Source organism: Corythoichthys intestinalis, chromosome 9 (assembly GCF_030265065.1).
Source record: "Corythoichthys intestinalis isolate RoL2023-P3 chromosome 9, ASM3026506v1, whole genome shotgun sequence".
Classification (NCBI taxonomy): Eukaryota; Metazoa; Chordata; class Actinopteri; order Syngnathiformes; family Syngnathidae; genus Corythoichthys; species Corythoichthys intestinalis.
Window position 1 is genome coordinate 13321428 of NC_080403.1, and position 21742 is coordinate 13343169.

The following is a 21742-nucleotide window of genomic DNA, read 5'->3' on the forward strand; positions in this document are numbered from 1 at the left end:
TCATTTAAAATAATGTGCTGTTTTCCTGCTGAGTGTGCATTATCATCACCAAAATGCCGTTGTCATTGGAGACACAATAATATATTAATAATTGTTTTTTTGTTACCAAAATCAAAGCAACTTGAGCAAAGATAGGAGACGCAAGAGATTCAGAACCTCACCTGCATACTGGAAAATATATCTATATATAATAGGGGTGTGACGATACACACAAGTCACGGTTCAGTACATACCTCGGTACAGGGGTCACAGTTCAGCGGGGTTTCATTACAACAAGAAAAACGAAAAGGCTTTTTATCTCACAGCATTTGGAAATTAAAATTTGTATGCTGTTACACTCTTCTATAGGTGATTTTTTTTTTTTTTTTTATGTAAAAAGTGTGACCTACGTGTTTAAAAAAAAAAGTTCAATTCAATCAGGTGATATTAGCATCTTTGATGTGAAAGATTTTATAAAATGTATATTGTAATAACATGTAGAGCATGAAAAGTAACGACATTTACTTTGCTGAGTAACTAATTACTTTTACAATGAGGTAACTGAGTTTACTTTTTGGGAAAAGTAATTTGTAACTAACTAATTACTTTTTAAAAGTAAGATTAACAACGCTGTTAACCACAGTATAGTATGTGCCGCGGAAAAGCAGATGGTGAGCAAATTTGCATTACACATGTAACACAAAGGAAATGAGCAGTTCATGTCACAAAAAAGGATAAGGATTCTTTTATCAACAAAATGAAACTCTAAATTCACATTTGGTGCATATTCCATCAGAAATCACATAATACATATACTTTGCTGTCAGTCATAAATAATACTAAAACGTCTGACTGATATAATCTCTCCAAGTGTACCCTGTGTGTTGTCATAGTCAGTCCGGAGTTTACATTTAATGGGGGGGTAATTCTAGGTAGTAACAAATGTGTGGCAGATGCAATATGCTCAATAAAGCAAATCCCTCATGTGTACAATTACAACATATTTAAAATTTTGAACACAAGATGGCAGTGTTAAAATTCTACTGGCATATTGCTGTTTCTCAGCATTGACTCCATGCTGCAGTTTTTTTTGGATACCAAAGTAGAGTATGGTAATACATTTTCTTAATAACACTGTCTCAGTAGAAGAAGGAAGCTGATCCGTATCAAACAAACACATCCCTCAGCTGAATTTACGTAACATAGGCATACTAGTGTCAAAGTATTATCATTGGGTCGAAGCTTGTTGACTGGCAGAATCTCTATTCAATTAGAATATTTTGGTAGAAAAAATATTGTACTTAATTATTGTGATAGCCAAAAATATTAAGATTTCCAACAATAGTCAAGGTGATCGGATCAGTACCGTAATCTGTCATATATTAGCCACACTGGACTATAAAATTCAGGCGTTTACATTGCATTATGGGATATTTATACTGAAAGAGATGCATCTTATTAGCCTGTAAAAATACATGAACTAGACACACTGGACTATAAACCGTTGGGTTTAAAGTGGGAGTAAAAAGTAATGTTGTATAGTCCATAATTTACGATAATTAGTCAGATTATGACACTGGATAATAAAGAAATCTATACACTCCATTTGAGGAACTTTTTTTTTTAAGACAACACATTGTACAGTATGTGCTTGTAAAAACATTGATTTTATTCTGGTTAATATCACTTTTGTGGAATAAGGATGACACAGATGTATTTATCAAATTCAACATTACCAATTCCTATATTTCATATATTGGAAGGTATTTATTTTATAGAGGTCTTGAGAAAAAAGCCAAAGAAGTCAAGTGAACTCTGGTCTGAATAAAAAACACATTTTTATTTACATAAATTACAAGAAAGCACAAACTTTTCACCAAAATCTACATGAAAAAACATCCTGTATATAATACATTTAACAGATTCACTATCATTGTTTCCGTAAAAACGAGGGCAATACTCTGTAATAACCTTTTATTAGCATTATTAAACTTTGCAATTGCTTTGAATCAAAGAACAGAAGAAAATAATTGGGACATTGTACTCACAGCACTTTGAGGACAACAAAGTCAGGACAATGGTCCTCTTTAATATCGCAGACACCTGATTGAGGACTAGTGGTTATATAATTGTATTGACAACACTTGGTAGAGCTACTCAGCTGATCTTCACAAAGAAGATGTTGTGGAGTCCACCACCTCTCGCCCGTTACACACCGTTGGAACAACGTTGGAGGCTGATGCTACAAAACAATAACAAAGAAAAGTGAATATATGCATTAGACAAAACGGTGTGACTGTCACCTGCTAACAAGTGTGTCATCAACCTTGAGAAAAACTTGAGCCTGGACCAGTGGTGACGCTGAAGCGGGTGGTAGCCACTCTGAGAGTGCTTACATTCTTCTGTGGCTGGAACAGAATGATGTGGACTTTTGGAGCAAAGAGGCAGCCCAGGACAACCGACCCGCTTAGACTGACTGAGATACACATTGTAGTGGTCTGCACCTGCGAACACATGTTCAAATCCACATATTGAAGTCCAAATAACATTTTCAAGTACACAGTAGTGTAGTATGTACAGTGGTACCTCTGCTTACGAACCTCTCTACATACACAATTTTCAGGTTCAGAGACACCTCAACGTGAAAGTGTTGCCTCTTGTTACAAAAGAAGTTTAAGGATACGAGAGGCAAAAATACAGTATGGCCGATACTCCCAGCTCCTGAACGTAACATACAGGTACATATAGCAGCTCTGCCATTGGCTAATGCCTAGCATTCCTGGCATCAATTCGGTAAGGGGAACCTCTACTGTATGTGTATGTGGGTATCCCAGCATCCTCTTCATTCGCCCCTCGAGTTTCGACAACTTTACATGACTGTATTAACTTTGCTTTACTCTTTTCGTGTTTTTTTTACATTATGCACAACTCTGATGTTATGCTTATTGTGCAATAATCTAATTGTACATTTATTTGTTACATGTTTTGATGGATTTTTATACATTATAAAAGATTATTGTCTGAATTTGGGGGGGCTTGGAACAGATTAGGGCATTTACATGAAAAACGCGTCTCTACTTACAGAATTTTCAAGTTACGAAACTACTTCCAGAATCAATTAATTTCAGTTAGTAGAGGTACCACTGTACTTCAACACTATTGTCTATCATTTTTGACCCTTTAAATGTGTGTAACCTGGGAGAGTCAATTGAATTAAGTATGTACTGCATATAAAATGTACAATCTAGGCTACTATCACTCTTCAAGGGAATGTTTGGTCATAGTCTAATTTACATATAAAGATGTGAACAATGGGGAGGGCAAAGGGTAAACGGTCAATGCTCGATTCAGAAGCCGTTTTGAGTTTTACAGCCTGCTGAACTGAATTGGAATGACTTTTCTCTGACTTTAATTATTCACAAGTATTGCGTAGGAAGAGGAGAGGACAAGGAATCTGCTTTTGCAGTACCGTTCCTTTTGAGATGCCTTCTGCTGAAGATAAGAACAACATGGTAAAGCATGTCTATGCCAGTTTCACACCTCTGAAACTACGATTTTATTTCACAAAAGCAGTACACTTTTCCACAGTATAAATCTTGTCTGCAAGACGGATTGGTATATTTTTATTGTGCTTTACTGGGTTGGTGTTATTGAAAAGCATTTTAGATGAAACATCGAGCCTGCCTCGGTCTGCAAGCATAGACTGAATTCATTGACCATGTGTAATGAGTTTGGAATTTTCCGACAGGATGCTATTGCAAGGTCAAAATCTTTCATCAATAATGTCATCTGCTTTCAACAGAGGCCCTTGATTTTTTTTTTCCTTTAATAGTTATTTTTCATTATAAATTTGTAAAATACGACCGACTCGACCTGGTTTAGTGGAATAAGTATCAACTTCTACTTACTCCTTTTGAATGTGATTGTTGTGGCCTGTAAGGCTGTTATGAATTTTTGTGTATTTTATATATATTGCATTCCAATGCAAAATATTGGAATGTACTGTATTCATTTTTAATAATCATGTCCAAATAAGGAATTCAATTCAAATTCATGATGAGTGTTATGCAGGATTTTTACTGTCCTGTATTTGTAACCCTCCAAACGGTTGAGCTGAATTGAAGGTCCATTTTTGTGCACATGGTTCAGTAATATGGCAGAGGATGTACTTTTGTCTGTCCTGTCAGCCGTCAGTGTTTTTAAGAAGGCGATGTCTGTGACAGTGGGTGTTGAATCAGTTGTGTTTGCTTCCAAGATGAGATGACCAGGCCTGGCATTCAAAGGGAGACCTTTCTACCTGAGGGCGCTGAGAACAGCTTCAATATTTCATATGATAATCAGATGAGCAATTCATGGCTCAGTGGATTGTATTTAATTTATGTTAACATTTCATGACATGACAGACCATTGTCAATACCCCCCACGTCCGGAGATTTGCATCAGGTAATCACAACCATTTGAGAGGTGGTATTAAACTCTGAAAACACTACTGTTTGGATACAGCTAATTTAAAGTACGTACAACAGGATAAAGAAAAGTCTTAAATAACATTATTATGTGAATTAGAATCATATTTTGAGACGATTCGACTATATACAACAATTTGGCAAAGCGCATATGACGAGAAATGAGTCTTTTAATCCGCCGTTTAGCCACGCCTACCATTATAGGGCTCAGGGGCGGACTGGGACTAAAAAGCAGCCCTGGACTTTGACTCAGCCCAGCCCACAAGAATCGCTTTACGAAGGGAAACAGACCCCCTAGGGGTGTCCGGGGGCATACCGCCCAACCCCCCAACCCCGGGGAGAATTTTTATTTATTTATTTTTTTTACATTTTATTGTAAAATGCATCAATTTCTTGCACTTTAAGAGAAAATGAAGAAAATATGTCTAGACTGTCACTGTTTGGGTGGCACGGTGGCTTAGTGGTTAGCACATCTGCCTCACAGTTCTGAGATCAAGGGTTCAATCCCGGGCTTCGGCCTTCCTGTGTGGAGTTTGCATGTTCTCCCCGTGCCTGCGTGGGTTTCCTCCGGGAACTCCGGTTTCCTCCCACATCCCAAAAACATGCATGGTAGGCTGATTGAACACTCTAAATTGTCCGTAGGTATGAGTGTGTGCGTGAATGGTTGTATGTCTCCTTGTGCCCTGTGATTGGCTGGCAACCAGTTCAGGGTGTCCCCTGCCTACTGCCCGTAGTTGGCTGGGATAGGCTCCAGCACCTCCGTGACCCTCGTGAGGAAAAGCGGCATGGAAAATGAATGAATGAATGTCACTGTCTGACTTGGGGCACTCAAAGTACTGCAAGGCTGAACTGGAGTTGGGTTCATTTTCTGTACTAGCTCTATGATAGACCTAAATAAACAAATGAAAGAATGTATTTTTCAAAGCAAGTTTTAAGTATTCGGGCAAATTCCACATTCTGAAACTGTCAATGATTATGATGATGATGACAATGACAATAAATTCATTCATTCATGTATCCGATTGATTATAATATATCTCTATATATCTCTGTCTATAAAACAATTTCATTGTTTATGCCATAATTCAGTGGTCTCCAAACTATTCCACATAGGGCCGCAGCGGGCACAGGATTTCATTCCAACAAAACAAGACAACACCTATGCACCAATCTGGTGTTTTACAAGTGTAATCAGTTGATTGCAGTCAGCTGCTGCTTGTTTTAGCAGAAACTTCATTGGTTAAACTGTCGGTACTCGATCGGTTGAAAGAAAAACCAGGCCCCACAGTGGCCCTTGAGGACCGGTTTGGAGACCCCTGCCATAATTAATCTTGCCATACAAATAATAAATTTCAATGAAAATACAATAAACATTTCAAGACAAATCCTGTATACATAACCTTCATTGGAAAGTATTAACCAGAAAACAAAACGATATATAAATGATTAAAAATATATATCAATTTAACTACCTAAACTGTAAAGTAAAACCATTCATTTTATTAATATTTTGTTATATTTCTTCTGAATTAATATTGCTGCTGCGTGTGCATACGTTGTTTTACAGCTAAAATATTTTTTCTTAGGAGAGTGATAGTAGGACTAGCATATTGTAACTTGACACGATTGCCAACGGGTACATCGACTAGCTGGCACTAACCCTTTAATTGTCGTTTATTTCATTTAAAATGTACCTACCTGGTGGATAACAATTGCCAGTATACCGAACAAGTGACCCTCTTCATCCATTTTTACTTGCTCTGCGCTTGTCTGGGGAACTTCCCTCTCGAACTTCCACCAGCTTATCATTACCCCCTCCCTCTTTTTTTCTCTCTCCCTGAATCGGCTGCGCGTCAGAGCGGCTGCCGCTCCCCCTCTCACGCCGGGAGTGGGCTGCTGTTACCCGACGTGGCCGTTGCAGCCAGACTGCTGCTTGCGAAAATATTTGTCAACTTATGACATTTTGATGCTTCGCTCTCCAGTTTCTTTAATTTTTTTCTTCCTAACCTTCTTCGCGCCACCCTTCTCTTTTCTTTTTTTGCCACCACCATCCATATTGTGCATTAACGCTCGTCGCCATTTTGCTTCCACAAGGAACCAATGAAGGCAACTTTGTGCTTCTTCCGTTCTTCTATCAGACTGGCGATGAACAGCCAGGCGCATTGCTGCCACCTGTTGGATTGGATGCGAACTGTAGATAATCAGAGGCAAGGGGGGACAAAAACAGTGATGTATAATGAATGGCGGCCGCCGGCCGTCCAGGGCACCGGCCGTTCTGTGATCCTCCAGAACCCACAGATTACCAGTCCGCCCCTGATAGGGCTCTAGCGTTCCCAACAGGAGGAGGACATTGGCAGGCTAATGGTTTCATCTCATTTAGAACTCTACCCATTGAGGGGGAATTATTCAGAACGAGGAAAATGCGACGAAGAGAGCTGCGAAATGTCATTGTTTCAGTCTCTCTACTCCAATATTTTTACAGGATAGTCTTTTTATCGAAGTGATTTCCCCCAATTGCTAAATAAATGGTATGGTCATGACAAATAACAGTCTTGTGCAAAATGGAATATGAAATAATAAAAATGCATTTATTTAGTACGGTATGGCAAAATTACCCCATAAAGGTCAAAACTGTCGACTTCACCTTTACTGTCGCACCTCCCGAACGATATTTTATGCCACCGTAGTTAGTCAGGCTTTTGTCATTCCCTGCCCTGGCTTCGGAGAATGTAAACAAACCAAGAGGCATGACAGCTAGCCGACATGCTAAGCCGAACCGAGTGACGTCTCAAAGTTTTACTTTTGCTTTTCAAAGCGAAAAATCACACATAACTAGCCCGGATCATATCACACGGCGGCGGGGTAGTCGATTGTCTTCACCGATCGGCAACCCGCCCGGCGGTGAGCAAGTTACAGCTTGTTCCCCTGCTACAGACAGGAGAGTGGAGAAGCAGCTGGAGAGTACCGCCGGACAAACCGATCGACATCGGAGGAGCGCGTAGCTGCCACATGGTCAACACGAATTTTGCGTGAAATAATGCTTAACTACACGGCAAAGACGTAAACAGAGACCGGCGTGCAGTTGTTGTGCAGCTAACATGGCAGGATTTGTCTGAGGAGAACTTTTCTACATGTTCGTCCTTGATACGTAAGTAAATAGTCCTTTATTTAAGTAGAGTTTGTAGTGTTTACTTTGTAATCGCTGTATTTGCGGCCATTTTTAACACAAAGCAATTTCTGATGGGGTTGAAAATTTGATAGAACACCGGGCACACAAAGAAGGCAATAAGCCAGTATAGCGTTCTCTCAGCAGGGGGATGTGCAACAAGTTGCTGGTCGTCGGCCGAGAGGCATTTTTGGTAGACAATAAGGCACAAAATGCAAGCCACCTCCATATTAAAACGTGTGCCATGATCCCAGTAGTTGACATAATACAAAATACGTTGTTTACTCCCTCATATATCCAATGGTCCCTACAGAAGTAGGGCTTGTTTTGGCCAATATCCTTTGTGAACGAGAACCTTTTGAAACCCAAAATGGCTCACAACCCTCTCCCTGGTGCGACAACAATTTTCTGCAGCCGTTTGGCTCGTGTGATGCGAGAAATAAACAAATTAATCCGCAAGATCAGATGAATCCGCAGTCCATCTGAATGCTATAAAGCAATGCTGTATTGTGAGACGCTGACCCGGGTGACATCACATTCGCATTCGTCCTAAACCCGAGACTGAAGCCGGAAGTCACTCATTTTCATGGTGCGGGTTTCAAGAATTGAATATATAAAACGATCGCTTCCACACACATCCAAGCGGTCCATTTCATTCAGGAGCATAAAACACCGCGTGAAATATGAAATAAACATGCTTTTTGGTGTCATTCGTTGTCATAACTAATTACTTATTGGTTAAAGGAGAGTTTTCCATCCACTCTTGCTGCAAGTTCCCACATTGCCAGTAGAGGCAGAGGGGAGGGTTCATGTGGGCATCTCCACATAGTCCCAGGACAGAAAGCACAGCTGGGACTTGACTTTCTTGTCTTTCACGCTCCATTCCACACAGCAATGTGCAGGGACATATTGGGACATCCAGTTCTCTCTCTGCTTCTGTTTCTGTTGCCTTCGTTTCTACAGAGGCAATTGTGTCAAGGGGATTCCACTGTTTTATATCTCCTCTCTGCCTTCTAAATACTGCACTGTGCTCGAATCATTGATACTGATAGGCATTGATACTTCCCAACTTATGTCTCTATTTTCTCTGACAGTCTATCAATTTTGGTTATAAAACGATTTTTCAAAATGACCAGCATATACAATTTTGGGTCAGGGTTGTGTTAACCTTTTAAGGGTAGCTACTAGGGGCAGTCATTCGCAATACAATATTAGAGGGCCTCTCTAAAGACTGCTGAACATTGAGCATTCTAACCTGACTTAGACCCAGTGCATACATGATTCAATACTTCATTTTACAGGTACATTTATTAATTAATTATTGGTCTTGCTTATCATCGTAAGGATCGCAGGCAGTTGGATTCTATCCCGGCTGACTATCGGCAGTAGGCCACATACACCCTAAACTGGTTGCCAGTTAATCATAGGTGACAGAGTGCCAGTCGACCTACCTTTACTTTTTGGAGATGTAGGAGGAAACTGAGTACATGGGGAAAACCCTCACAGGCACAGAGAAAACATGCAAATTCCACACAAGAAAGAACTGTAAGGCATAGTGCTATCCAGTCATCCACCGTGTCGACTTACAGGTACTTATGAAATATAGTCTTCTGTAGTTGGGCTTGGGGATAAAGAGAATAAATGGAACAATGTCAAGTAAACAGCCAATAAAAAGTTGTAACTTACAAAGACAACTTGTAAACAGATTACAATTACGTTATTTTTTTTGTAAAAAAGTTTATTTTGCGGGATTCTAATTTTTCAGCAAGGAAATGCTGATGAACAATGACAGTGTTCCTTCTTGAAGACAGCCACAAGAAACCCAATATTGCAGAAAAATGGATTCTCTACTTTTGTTATGGTATGAAGTTGACACACTTTTTGCTGCCCCCTGTAGTCTGGGAGAATATCAGTATACGTTCTTCGTTTCTACGCGGAACGTTCAACGTGCCAGGTATAAACCAGCCTTTACTGAATAAATTCTGGGCTCTATCTTGACCAACCTATGACTCGACTCGACAACCTTGTGGCTTGATGCAGCTCTGCTTGACAACCTTGTAACTCATGACTTTGCATAACCTTATGACTTGGCTTGACTTCACATGCCGACTTGTGAAAAACTTGGTTCTTGTTTAAAACTTGGACCAAATGACTTGCAAGTTGAAAAAATACATGACCATAGCTCAGTCACCTCAATAATTTATTTCAAAAGGGATTATTATTTAACGATTGTGAAACCTCACCCAAAATTTAAAGTTTGTGCGTGACCTGAAACAGGTTAATTTTGATTGTAAAATAGCACATTTTATTAAAGTTAATGACTTATAATGCTGTTCTGAAGTCAGCCTTTAGTGGCAACCTTTAGTAATGCAAATATTTAAAACGCGCGGATTCATTTTCACACACCAAATGTTGCCAATTGAGAGTGACACTACAACTTGCTCATATGAGAAACAGCCACTGCCTATGATAAGGAAGTGCTCTGTTGTTCGTGAATAGTTCTCCTAAATGTGACCCAAGGGCAGTTTCACATTACACCAAGGGGACCAGAGTTCAGTTGAGAGCTACCTCGCAACAACACTTGTGAATGACTTGTTGAAAAGGTACAGTATTCACACTGCACCAACCAAACTTTCTGAGTAGCATTCCGGGGATGAAAGGCGCACTCATTGATTGGACAAATAAGGAAAAGAGGAAATGCCTCCCCTATGGGATGGGGAATGGAGCGTCACAGCGTGGTGCTGTGACTCTGCACGTAATGTAGAATAAACTAAGTCTCCGCTTGGCCAGCGGCGGGGTCGGCCCCTCCCGACTCGAAGCCGAGCGAACTGGAGTGTATAAAAATGCATAGGGTAAAATTAAATAGCGAAAGGGAGCCATGCAGTACCCCAAGTCACACAGGCAAGCATTTGCTTTCACTTTCGTGACTTTTTGTACTGTCAAATTGTCGCCACTTCCAGGAGAGCGAGACTCATGAAACGGCCGCGTCAAGTGGCTCCACCTGTCTCGGGCACTGTTGTAGCATAGGTGAAGCAGGGTGCACTTAAAGCGGACCAGGACCCACGATTTTTGAGCAGACCAGAGTTCATCTGTTTGATCCGAACTACAGTTCAGTTGCGCGTTCACATTAACAAAACGAAGCAAACTATCTGAGAACTCTGGTCCGTTTAAAAAGGACCAAACAGTCCTAGTGTGATAGCGCTCTGAGTGTTGATAAGTGCCTGGTAACAGTGTTGTGCATGAAAGCGTTCAATGAATGATCATTCATGAACACTTTCATATTTTGGGAGAACGTGAATTGAACACAACATACTGTAGTTCTGTCTCATGAATGTTACTGTGAACGGGCTCATTCTAGCGGTTGTGAGCAGCGCACATAACATGGGTTTATGAGTTCAAATTAGAGCCTTTCTGAAAAAACTTCAGATAAAGCCATAGGCTAAAAATACACTATAAAAAACAAACCTTAATTGTGGAAAACTATCCAACTTGGCAACCCAAGCTGCCTGTCACGTTTTAGCAAATACGGCAGCTTTAGCTCCCGAAGTTTTTATGGCAACAAATAAGCGTTCTTTTACATCCAGTTGAATTCTCAATATTATCCGAAGGTGCCAAATAAAGATGTTACATCATAAACATACATTTGCAATGTGAATACGACATAAGTAAATGCTTAACGGCACGTGGAAGACGTTAACGGAGAGAGTGGTGTGCAGTCGAGTTGAGCACAACCACATGGTAGGATGTGTTGAGGAGAACTTTCCTTTGTGTACGTCCATGAGCAAACATAAGTACATATTCCTCTCTTTATAGAAAGTTTTTGGTGTTTACTTTGGAATCGCTGCATTCGTGGGCGTTTGTAACGTTGCACGCATGCGCAGAACCGCAAAGTGTGGTGCAAAATCTGACAACACCAACTATGTACCAACCTTTAAGCGAGTTTTTAGAACAGGTCAGTACTGACGCAGGTTTCAAATTAAATATTAAGATGAATCTGATACAGTTTCAGTGTTAAAGTGGATAAAATAATTGCTGTCTGTGGTTCTATATAAACTCTGTCAATAATAGCTTTAAGCAATTATTGGGGAGAAGAAACAACAGAGCTCCAAAAGTTCTTTTTTTTTAACCACAAACTTTAGTTCAGAATTTTGAATTGTGAAATGAACAGTTTATTTTAAAATTTGTGAACTGCAATTTCAAGCAGTTCGTGTAGAAAATGAACTTTCCCAACATTGCCTGGTTAAGCATACTAGGAAAGTTGAAATTGGGTTAAACTGAGTTATTTGAGATTTGTAGCAAGTGTGTGCCAATTGTTTACAGGTAGGTTCTGAACACAGTTACTACCCTATGTAACATTGTGCTTGCTTGTGGAACAAAATTCTGTGACTTGTTTATTTTTTTTACCTCCTCTGTAAAAAAAAAAAAAAAAATCCCCAAAATAATATTTTTTTTTTTTTTTTTTTTTTTTTAACCATTTTTGGTATGTTTGTTTTTTACTGTGTAGCATGTGCTAATATGGTAACAAAGTAACTCACCCTGTAGTCACTGGCCGTCACATAGAAAATAGGCTGAAAAGCCAGCCAGATGATGCAGGTTGTGTACATGGTGAACCCAATAAACTTGGCTTCATTGAAGTTTTCTGGGCACTTGCGGGTCTTGAAGGCGTAAACCGTGCAGAGGATGATGAGGATGCAGTTATAGGTGAGAGACATGAGCATGCTGGAGTCTTTGCTGTTACACTTGAGGGTGACTACATCTCTCTTCTCTGGGCTCACTTCTTTTCTCACCCCAGGAGCTTCTAAAATCAGCCAGATCACCACCACGACCAGCTGGCAAGAGATCAGACCCCCACAGATGGCAACCTGTGAGGCCGGGCTGATAAATCGAGGTCGTTGGGCACCACCTTTAACCCCGTTGAAGATCCGAGCAATGCGATTGGTCTTAGTCAGGAGGGCAGAGTAGCACACGGCAAAGGAGGTACCTAAGCCCAGGCGGCGTAGTGTACAAACTGCCGTGGAGGGTTTGGCGATGTAGATGAAAGTCATTGTATAGCACATCAGCACTCCCAGAAGTAGAATGTAGGAGAGCTCACGTCCACTGGCTTTCACCACGGGTGTCTCGTTGTGTTTGAGGAAGAGGCCAATGACGAATAGAGTGCACATCATCCCTAGACAGGAAATGGTGACAGGTCCAATGGCCCAGGCATCTTCCCAACGGATGTACTCCTCAGGTAGGTCATAGCAACCTGTCAGATTCGTTAAAGGCCACTGTCCAAAGCTGCAGTCAGCGCACGTAAACTCATCTTGCAAGTACTGGTAAGACTGACATGGGATGCAGATCCAGCAGCACACATCTCCAGGTTGCATACTTTTCACCTCATTCTTCCTGCAGGGGTCACTACATTGAGATGTGGGTGCGCCAGCCCAAGGGATGAGGCTGGTGTTCAGGATTAGGCTCTGAGCCCAATATCCAACCTTGCGATAGATGTAGCGTTCACCCTCTTTGTGATAGTGGAAAATGTTATAGCGGCCGAAGCTGTCTCCAAAGGCGTCAAAGCGGACAATGTTATCTGTTTCTGGTGGACGAAATGGTGCTGTTGGAAGAGAATGAAAAGAATGGTGAACTGCAAAACATTGTACGTCATAACATCGAAATTAAATACATTAGTACTGTATTTCTCGGGCTTTGAGTCATGTTTTTTTTTTTCATAGTTTGGCTAGGGTAGTGATTTACATGTGAAATTATTACAGTGAATGATCTTTTTGTTCTGAATTGTGGTGCTCACTAGACAATGAGGGACATTTTGCACTTTAATATTGTTAGCATCAGAACAGGCTTACATCCACAAACAATGACAAATAATTGATGGGAATCAACTCAAACATCATGCAGTCATGGCATGATTGACATCATAACAAAACTGAAATTAAGACCTCGCAACAAACCAAATAGCATATCTTTTAAGTAATGAAACAACTGGAACAGTAACAGAAGAAGTAATTTACACAGAACATAAACTTTGAACGTTATCTGCATCCTGAGCACCAAAATGCATGCTGGTAGGCATGAGACTGTTCTTATTGGTCTATTTTTCCGGCAAAGGATGATGGGCAGTTTGTTACGGTACCGTTACTGATAGTAGTCATGTTCACTAATAATCTGCCTGTGTGCTGCATAATTATAACAGGTTGTTTCTTGAAGTTGTGAGAGTCAAGAGCAGCCTCTGAAAGTAAATGCCTGTGTTGGTATGCATTGTCCACCACTGGTTTCAGTGTTTTAAGTTGCCTTTAAAATGAAATATCTGTTCATTGGATTGTATTTAATTTAATAGATTTTACCATAATATGGAGCCTATACTTTAGTGTGACTTATATATGTTTATTAATTTGTTTTTTTTAGCTTGTGTGACTTATTTTTTGAGTGACTTATAGTCGGAAAATACAGTATATGTTTCATTCAGGTGAAGGACACTGAGCGCAAGAAGTTTTCAGTGGCTTCTTTCCTCTGCTACTTAAGTAGCACAATTATTACCATAGCGTTACAAAATTTTACTGCAACCCACTGTATAAAGGTGCCAAACACATGTTTTCTATATGTGAATAGAGGAGGTGATGATAAAACCACTAGGTGGTTAATAGTGTTAACACAATTTTGAAGTCCTGTTTTATCGACAGTTGGCAACAGCTGCTAGCATACAAACTCAGCAAATATGGTATGTACAGTACACAAACATATTGTTAATTAGAATACTTTCTACTGCTACTGTATTTAATTCTGCATTGAATAGCGAAGTTTGCGAAAAATTTGCACTTCAGATGAACACCATGAGTAATGTCAAGTGATAGCATGAGAGCAGTTTTAACATATCTCTATAATATTTTAAAATATTTTAATTCACAAAGAGTTTTGTGAAAGGGAACCACGGACTTGAATATTAGTAGGCTCTAATAAGCCAAAATTGTTCTCTTTTACTAAAATATGTTATTAGAAACACATATTATTGCCAGTGATTTAAAAATCTATAAAATTTAGTATGTTTTGACCTATGGAGGGGCGCTATGTTTAACGCGTACAATGCACGTTGGGGCTGATGACGCGGTTGGGCTGGACTGGGAGAATAGCTGCGCTCCATACAAGCGAAGCTAGTATGATGACGGGCATGATTTTGTCACATTCTGCTGATGGTCAGTTGGTTTTGTTACAGAGCTATGGGATGAGTTCCCTACGTTGTACCTGCATCCAATTCCAGCTCATCAGCAATATCTTTAAACCGTTCCGAGGCGGCTTGCCGAGATATTGACTTGCTGTCATTTGACAGTTTGTACCCTTGCTTTGTTTTTTTTCATTCGTCTGCCTGCCTCTCACTGCGGTTTTCCTTCTGTCTTTTTTCTTCCTTTTTTTTTTATCCCGACCTACAGTCACTGACCCTTTTTTTGTGTGTTTTTGTCTCCCTTTTAGCGTTCGCGTGTTTTTTTGTTGTTGTTTTTTTGTTGTTGTGTTCAATAAACCCTTTTTACGCAATCCCTGTGTTACTGTGGTCTTCTTTCTTCCGCATTCGCCGATCGTAAAAGATTTGTTGGTTTTCATCTGAGAACTTGTTACTGATTGCAGCTAATAGATTAATAAACAATACACATACTATTGATGTAGAAACAGTAACATGGTCCTTGTGGTGTTAGTTAATGTGACTAAACAGTGTGGTCTTGAATGCTACCTGTATGCAGCGATAGTGGAGAGTCCACAGCTGTCACTGTCACTACACAAACACTACCGATATCTACTGATGCGCACATCGGTTAAAAGCAGCAAGTACTTTGTATTTGTGTTTTTATTGAGTCTTTTATTACCTTTTCATTGGTTCAAAATACTTTTTGCATGTGGTTCCCTCTCATACTTTCAAGCATTGTTTTCTTGTAGGAGCTCTAAAACAAATTGTTAATCTGTTGACCACATTAGTCACGTAGCATATTTAAACCACCCTTATTTGATATTAGTACATTTAAGTATTATCTTGAGGCATTTTTAGTAGTGATGCACAATAATGCATTTTTCAGCCGATACCGATAACCGATAATTTCCTCCTCGTTCCAACCGATAACCGATAATGTCAAGCCGATAATTTTATTAAAGATTTATGTAAAATTTTAGAGTATACACAAGAGAAAATATTGCTGTGCAAAAATAATATTGCTCTTTTTTTTCAACATCAAATGTGAACAAGTAGTAGTAGTAGTAAATTCCAACATCTAAATAAAGACAGATTGTCTGACATTGTGTAATGGTAAACTTTTGGCAACAATTACTTACAGAGTAAATACATAAATTGCACAAAAATGGCTTTAAAAGTATGCCATTCCTAAAGTATAACATTACTACACAGCAAAAACACAGCTCCTTAAGACTAGTTAAAGTCCCTTGTTTTCAGTGTAAATCTATTGGAAATAAGTTAAATTAACTGCCAGCACTTCAAGTATATTTCACTCAGATTTCTCGAAGAAAAATGGCCAGCTGAAAATAAGATTAACAGCCTTATTTTAAGCAATAAATTATTATACATAATCCTTAAAAAAAAAAAAAAAAAACTTGTCAGAAATGTTCTTTATTCAAGAATATGTATGGTTCAAAACATTATTTGAAAGCAATTTTTTCTTGATTTAGGTGAAAATGACCTTATTTTTTTAGATGTTTGGGCTTAATAAGAACAAATTGCAATATTTAGTTCAAGTAAGTGGAATAATCTGGCGCATTCAACTAGTCTTCAACACTCAAACAAGATGGGGAAAATTATTTGACTAGATTTAAGAAGAATGATCTGATTAAGACGTCATAAATTTAAAGCGTACTGAATGCATTACTGACTGGATGACTTCTTTGTGTCGTTTGGTGCATGTTACAATTATCAACTAACCACTGTGCCGTCATGATAAACATGGTTTGTTGACATCACCTGTGTAAATGTCCGTGGTAAAACTGATGTGATCGGCATGTCTTTCACGAAGAATCGTGGTCGTATAAACTGCATTATTTTTTCATCCAGGGATTTGGCCATCGGGTCATTTCGGGAATTTCCTCCCGCCTGTGCCCTTCAGTCCGCCCGGCTGCCAAATTAGCACCCGCGCCAGGCCTCTGTCTTGAACCGGTGTTCTACCAAAATATGCTACATCGGCGAAATTTGACACCTAAAGTACTACCGTGCGCTCTAAACTTGTTTTGTTTAGATGCATACAGGAATAAGGTACTAGAAAAATGCCTGCAGAAAAAACTTAAATGTAGTTATATCAAATAAGGACGGTTCAGACACGCTACGTGACTAATGTGGTCAACTGCTTCAAAGCTAACACAAAAAAACACAATGGTTAAAAGTATGAGAGGGTAATACATGCAAAAAGTATCTTTGAGGCTGTGAAAAGGTTCTAAATAACTAAATAAAAAGAAAAATAGTGAGTAATCGCCGCCTCTAACCGATGTGCGCATGCGTGTGAATGCATGCGCAAGCGCCCAGAGCATTGTGTAGGACGTTTCGCCGCATAGTAAGGAATGGCCGAACACCGGAGTGGCGGCGGCAGCTAAGTTCGTACCGGATATCCGCCCGCCCCGGCCGGCTCGCTGCGGCGCATTCGGTGCATGGCTCTGCTCTCATCCTCTACCCGCCTAGGGCGAGGCGGCGGCCTGCCGGACCGGCGGGCTCCGTCGGAAGACAGCTACTTGTCAACTATCGATCTCGTGAGGTGTTTAGCCATAGATGGGAGTTTACCACTCGCTTTGGGCTGCATTCCCAAACCCCCCGACTCCGGGAGGACCGCAGCGTCTCTGTATCGTCACAAGCCCCGTAGCTTCCTTTATAGTTTATTTGTTAACAATAGCTTTAGCATTTATGCTAGCAGCAGCCTCATATTCGTTCCAAAAATCATTGTGATGCAGTTTTAAATGGCTGCTGGGTTAGTGCTAGTGGTGTTCAATGAGGACGCTTTCTTTAGGCCTTGAGGAACTGTTTTGTAGATGGCGAGAGCATCGTTTATTTCATTTCACACATGGGAAAAGCAACGCACGCTAGTGAGAGCGCCTCAACAGTGTCAACCCTGATGTGTAACACCGCCTCCTCTATGACGCCGTACTCCTAAACCCCTCCTCCCACAGGGGCTTCAGAGAGGGGAGGGGTTGAGCAGGCGGCAGTGAAGAAGTGGAGAAAACTGCTTGGTTGCGCACATTTGGAGGCTAAATCAAGTATATAATTATCGGATTGCATTATCGGTTGATTTTTTTATTATCTGTATTATCTGTGTGACGTCATAATTGCCATTATCGGCCGATAATTATCGGTAGCCGATATTATCGTGTATCTTTAATTTTTAGTACGTTCTGCCTGTATGCATCTGATCAAAACAAGCTGAAAGCGCACGGTAGAACTTTGGGTGTCAAATTTGCCTCTTGTAGGAAGTTTCGCCGGTGTAGGACATTTTAGCAGAACACTGGTTTTGTCAAATTAATTCTTATCCCGTCTTTCCTGTTCATTTTGCTTTAGCTGCTCGTTTTTGTGAAATATCGACAGTGCTGTCCTGCTCATTAATGTTCATCTTAGGTTCAAATTGAAAGGGCCGAACAGATGACATGTTTAAGTCGCTAGAGTCATACTCTGAAAGCCCGGCAGCGCCGCCCATTTACGTCACCCCCCACACTCCATTGCGGCGTCAACAACTATGGTGACCTACTAGTTAAACTAATTTTATAAATTTTATCAAAATGAAAACATCAAGAGGGGTTTTAATATCAAATTATTATGACTAATACTAACATTTATATGTTAAGAACTACAAGTCTTTCTATCCATGGTTCCCTTTAAGTAATACAATAATACACATGCACTTGTAAATTACTATAATTGAAGAATAATGTCTCAAAAAAATATGGAAAAGGATGACAAACTAAACCAATTTTGATATTAGTCAGTGAAAATTTTACTCACCCTCAAGCTTGGTCTTGAGAATATAGTCCCTGTAAAACTTCCTGCCATTTCCGGGTTTGAGAGCATCACAGACCTTGGTGGAGTTTGGGCACAAGGCCTGCCTCATGTTGTGTAAGGCAGTGGCCATTGCATAAACTGCATTTACCACAAACATAATTTTGGATTCAGGTTGAAAGGGAACCTGTCGTAGAGAATGCTTCCCGCAACTTAAATCATGGAGGCTACACTGGAACTGGTTCTCCCAGAACTCTCTAAACCAAGGATTCCTGGTATTGTTGTACGGATGGAGAGCCGTGAAGTAGTCATTGAACTGGGGGATCTGATAGGAGGCAAGTTCAATAGTGAATGCGCCATCTGCAACAGCTTCACTCCCCCTCACCACACTCTCTTGCGCTCCCCAACCGTCGCTGGCAACCCAAGTGAAAGTGACGTTCATGCGGTTGGCCGCTACCAGAAGCTCACGGGCATCTTCGCTCCGAGTAAATAGGATGACCACCTTGGCATTGGACTTCTGCTGCAGAGAGCGGATCACGTTCTCATAGCTCCACCGACTCATGGAACGGCTCACCTTGGCTGAAGTGGCGATGCAGATGTGGCGTGCTCGGGCCTCCTGCTGAAAGGCATCAATACCGGTCTCGCCGTAATCACCCTCGGATGCCACTGTTGATACGTACGTCCAGTTGAAGTAACGTAGAATTTCAGCCATAGCCTTGGCCTGGAAGAAATCAGGGGGTACAGTGCGGGCAAAGTAGTCATAGCGAGTTTTGTCGCTGAGTTTTGCACTGGTTGAGGCATAACTGATTTGAGGAATCTGAAAGAGTCGCAACAAGTTGGCCACCTGAAAAAAAACAGAAAAAAACAATCATCAGTCCTTGTACAACCGACTTTATATGTATTTTAATGAGAATAATGTAAGCACAAAAAACACTGAATTCAAATGTAGGGGAGCATGGACTTAAAAGTCAAAGGTTATCGTTTTCTATCTCAGCTCTCTATGCATGAGGTTTTCAGGTTTCCCCTGTGCATTTTCCCCAATGACACGCTCTCCAAGTTAAAGAAAATATAGAAACAAATAGGGTGTGAACATACAAATCAATTACCTGTCTACATGTACACTGGGTGTGAGCTGCCTCTTACCCAAAATAGCTAATGCTCAATACCCAAAATTTACTGGACGGATTCAAATCTCCAAATTCAATGAATAAGACATTTATATTGTTTCTTAGGTTCGTAATGTCATTTGGAATTGTTCACGTTTTGTAACATCATTATCACATCTTGCTTGAATATTTAAATATAATATAACTAAAGAAATGTTTTCCAATTTGGAAAACATCCATATAATTTACCAATTTGATAAACAAACTTTCCAATTTGACCGGGTACCCCCTAACCCCTTCTTTCCTTTTCCAACAATCTTTTTTTTTTCCTTTTTTTTTTAGGCAAGGCAAGGCAAGGCAAATTTATTTATATAGCACAATTCAACACAAGGCAATTCAAAGTGCTTTACATCACATGAAGACCATAAAAATCACATTTAAATCAACACAACGTAAAAACCAAGACAAAAGATCGCATTTAATCACAGAATAAAAATAAATAAAAATAAAACAAAAATAGAAATAAAGCAAAAACTACTACTACTAATAATCATTGAAATCAGCAATGGAGATAAGCACAAGAGGAATAGAAGGCAGGTAGATTGAAATATATAGACAGTTATGGATATGCAGTGCTAAACAAAAGCGTTTTTAGCCCTGATTTAAAGGAGCTAACAGTTTGAGCATACTTCAGACGTTCTGGTAACTTGTTCCAGAGGTGAGGAGCATAATAACTAAATGCTGCCTCACCCTGCTTGGTTCTTGTTCTTGGAACATGCAGAAGACCCGTTCCAGACGACCTTAGGGGTCTAGATGTCTCATAGGAATCTAACAAGTCAAGCATGTATTTTGGTCCAAGGCCATTAAGTGTTTTGTAGACGAGCAGTAGTATTTTATAGTCTATCCTTTGACTCACTGGAAGCCGGTGTAGCGATTTCAAAACCGGTGTAATGTGGTCCAGCTTCCTTGTATTTGTGTGGCTGCAGCATTCTGTACTAGCTGCAGCTTCCTGACTGATTTTTTATCAAGACCTGTAAATATACCGTTGCAGTAGTCCAATCTGCTGAAAACGAATGCATGCATAAGTTTTTCCATGTCTTGTTTAGTCAGAAGCCCCTTAATTCTGGTTATATTTTTTAGGTGGTAATAAGCGGATTTAGTGACGGACTTTAGATGGCTATCAAATTTTAGGTCTGAGTCAATAATTACGCCAAGGTTTCTGACTTGATTTGTAGCTGTAAGTGACATTGTGCTAAGTTGGCTGCTTATCTTTGACCTTTCCTTTTTTGGCCCAAAAATGATCACCTCTGTCTTCTCCACATTTAACTGGAGAAAATTCTGGCACATCCATTCATTGATTTGATGAATGCATTTACTCAGGGAGACTAAGGGACTATAATCATGTGGGGACACAGAAATGTACAGTTGTGTGTCATCTGCATAGGCGTCATAGGAGATGTCATACTGTTATGTCCTCTGGTCTTATGTTGACTACTTTTTGGGTTTAATTTCTTTCTAAGATTGTACATTGTTCATCCGTCCACAGGATGTCGCTATTCTAACTCAGAATCTTAAGTTTTTCTTTGGTATTGCTGTTTGCGCTCGGCTTCCCCTAGTGGCGACTTGCTGTAAGCAGCAGGCAGAAAGAACTTTTTATTTCAGTTGGAAAAGAGGCCTTGAGGTGTTAAGACGTTGCACACCTCCTCTGCACCATACATCGTTGGGAACCCTTGACAAAACAAAATCTGTAAGTTTGTACGTTTTAACAGTGGGTTAGATGTAATTTTGGTGTGTCTATTCTGTTATTTTGTTGTTATTTATGTGGCGCGAACCCACACGTTTTTGTGCTAAGCTAAAGTAGCCACTTCATTTCATTTGCTCATAATGGAGCCAGTTTTCTGTTATTTACATAAACATGTTATTGTATAGAACCTTTTATTTTGTGTATAACATTTGTGTTTTATGTATGTTTCAGTTTTACCACACACACACACGCGCACACGTTCACGCGAAGAAATAAATGAGAGGAAGGAGTTTGGGCCTCCATTTTTCTTTGTTGGTTTAGCTC

The 21742-nt window shown here is 40.0% G+C and overlaps 1 protein-coding gene across 2 annotated transcripts in view; it reads right to left on the reverse strand.

Moving 5' to 3' along the window:
* Positions 1-788: 788 nt before the first annotated feature.
* The window catches only part of grm2a (glutamate receptor, metabotropic 2a), an 83956-nt gene continuing 63002 nt past the window's right edge, over positions 789-21742 (reverse strand). Inside the window, exons 3-6 of one of the 2 annotated variants that reach the window (XM_057845903.1) lie at positions 18575-19412; positions 12147-13204; positions 2306-2483; positions 789-2221 (exon numbers count right to left, since the gene is read on the reverse strand). In XM_057845903.1, the coding sequence (XP_057701886.1) occupies positions 2148-2221; positions 2306-2483; positions 12147-13204; positions 18575-19412 (2148 nt within the window). In that variant the 3' untranslated portion in view covers positions 789-2147. The remainder of the gene's footprint in view (positions 2222-2305; positions 2484-12146; positions 13205-18574; positions 19413-21742) is intronic. The other variant, XM_057845902.1, reaches the window with a different exon arrangement.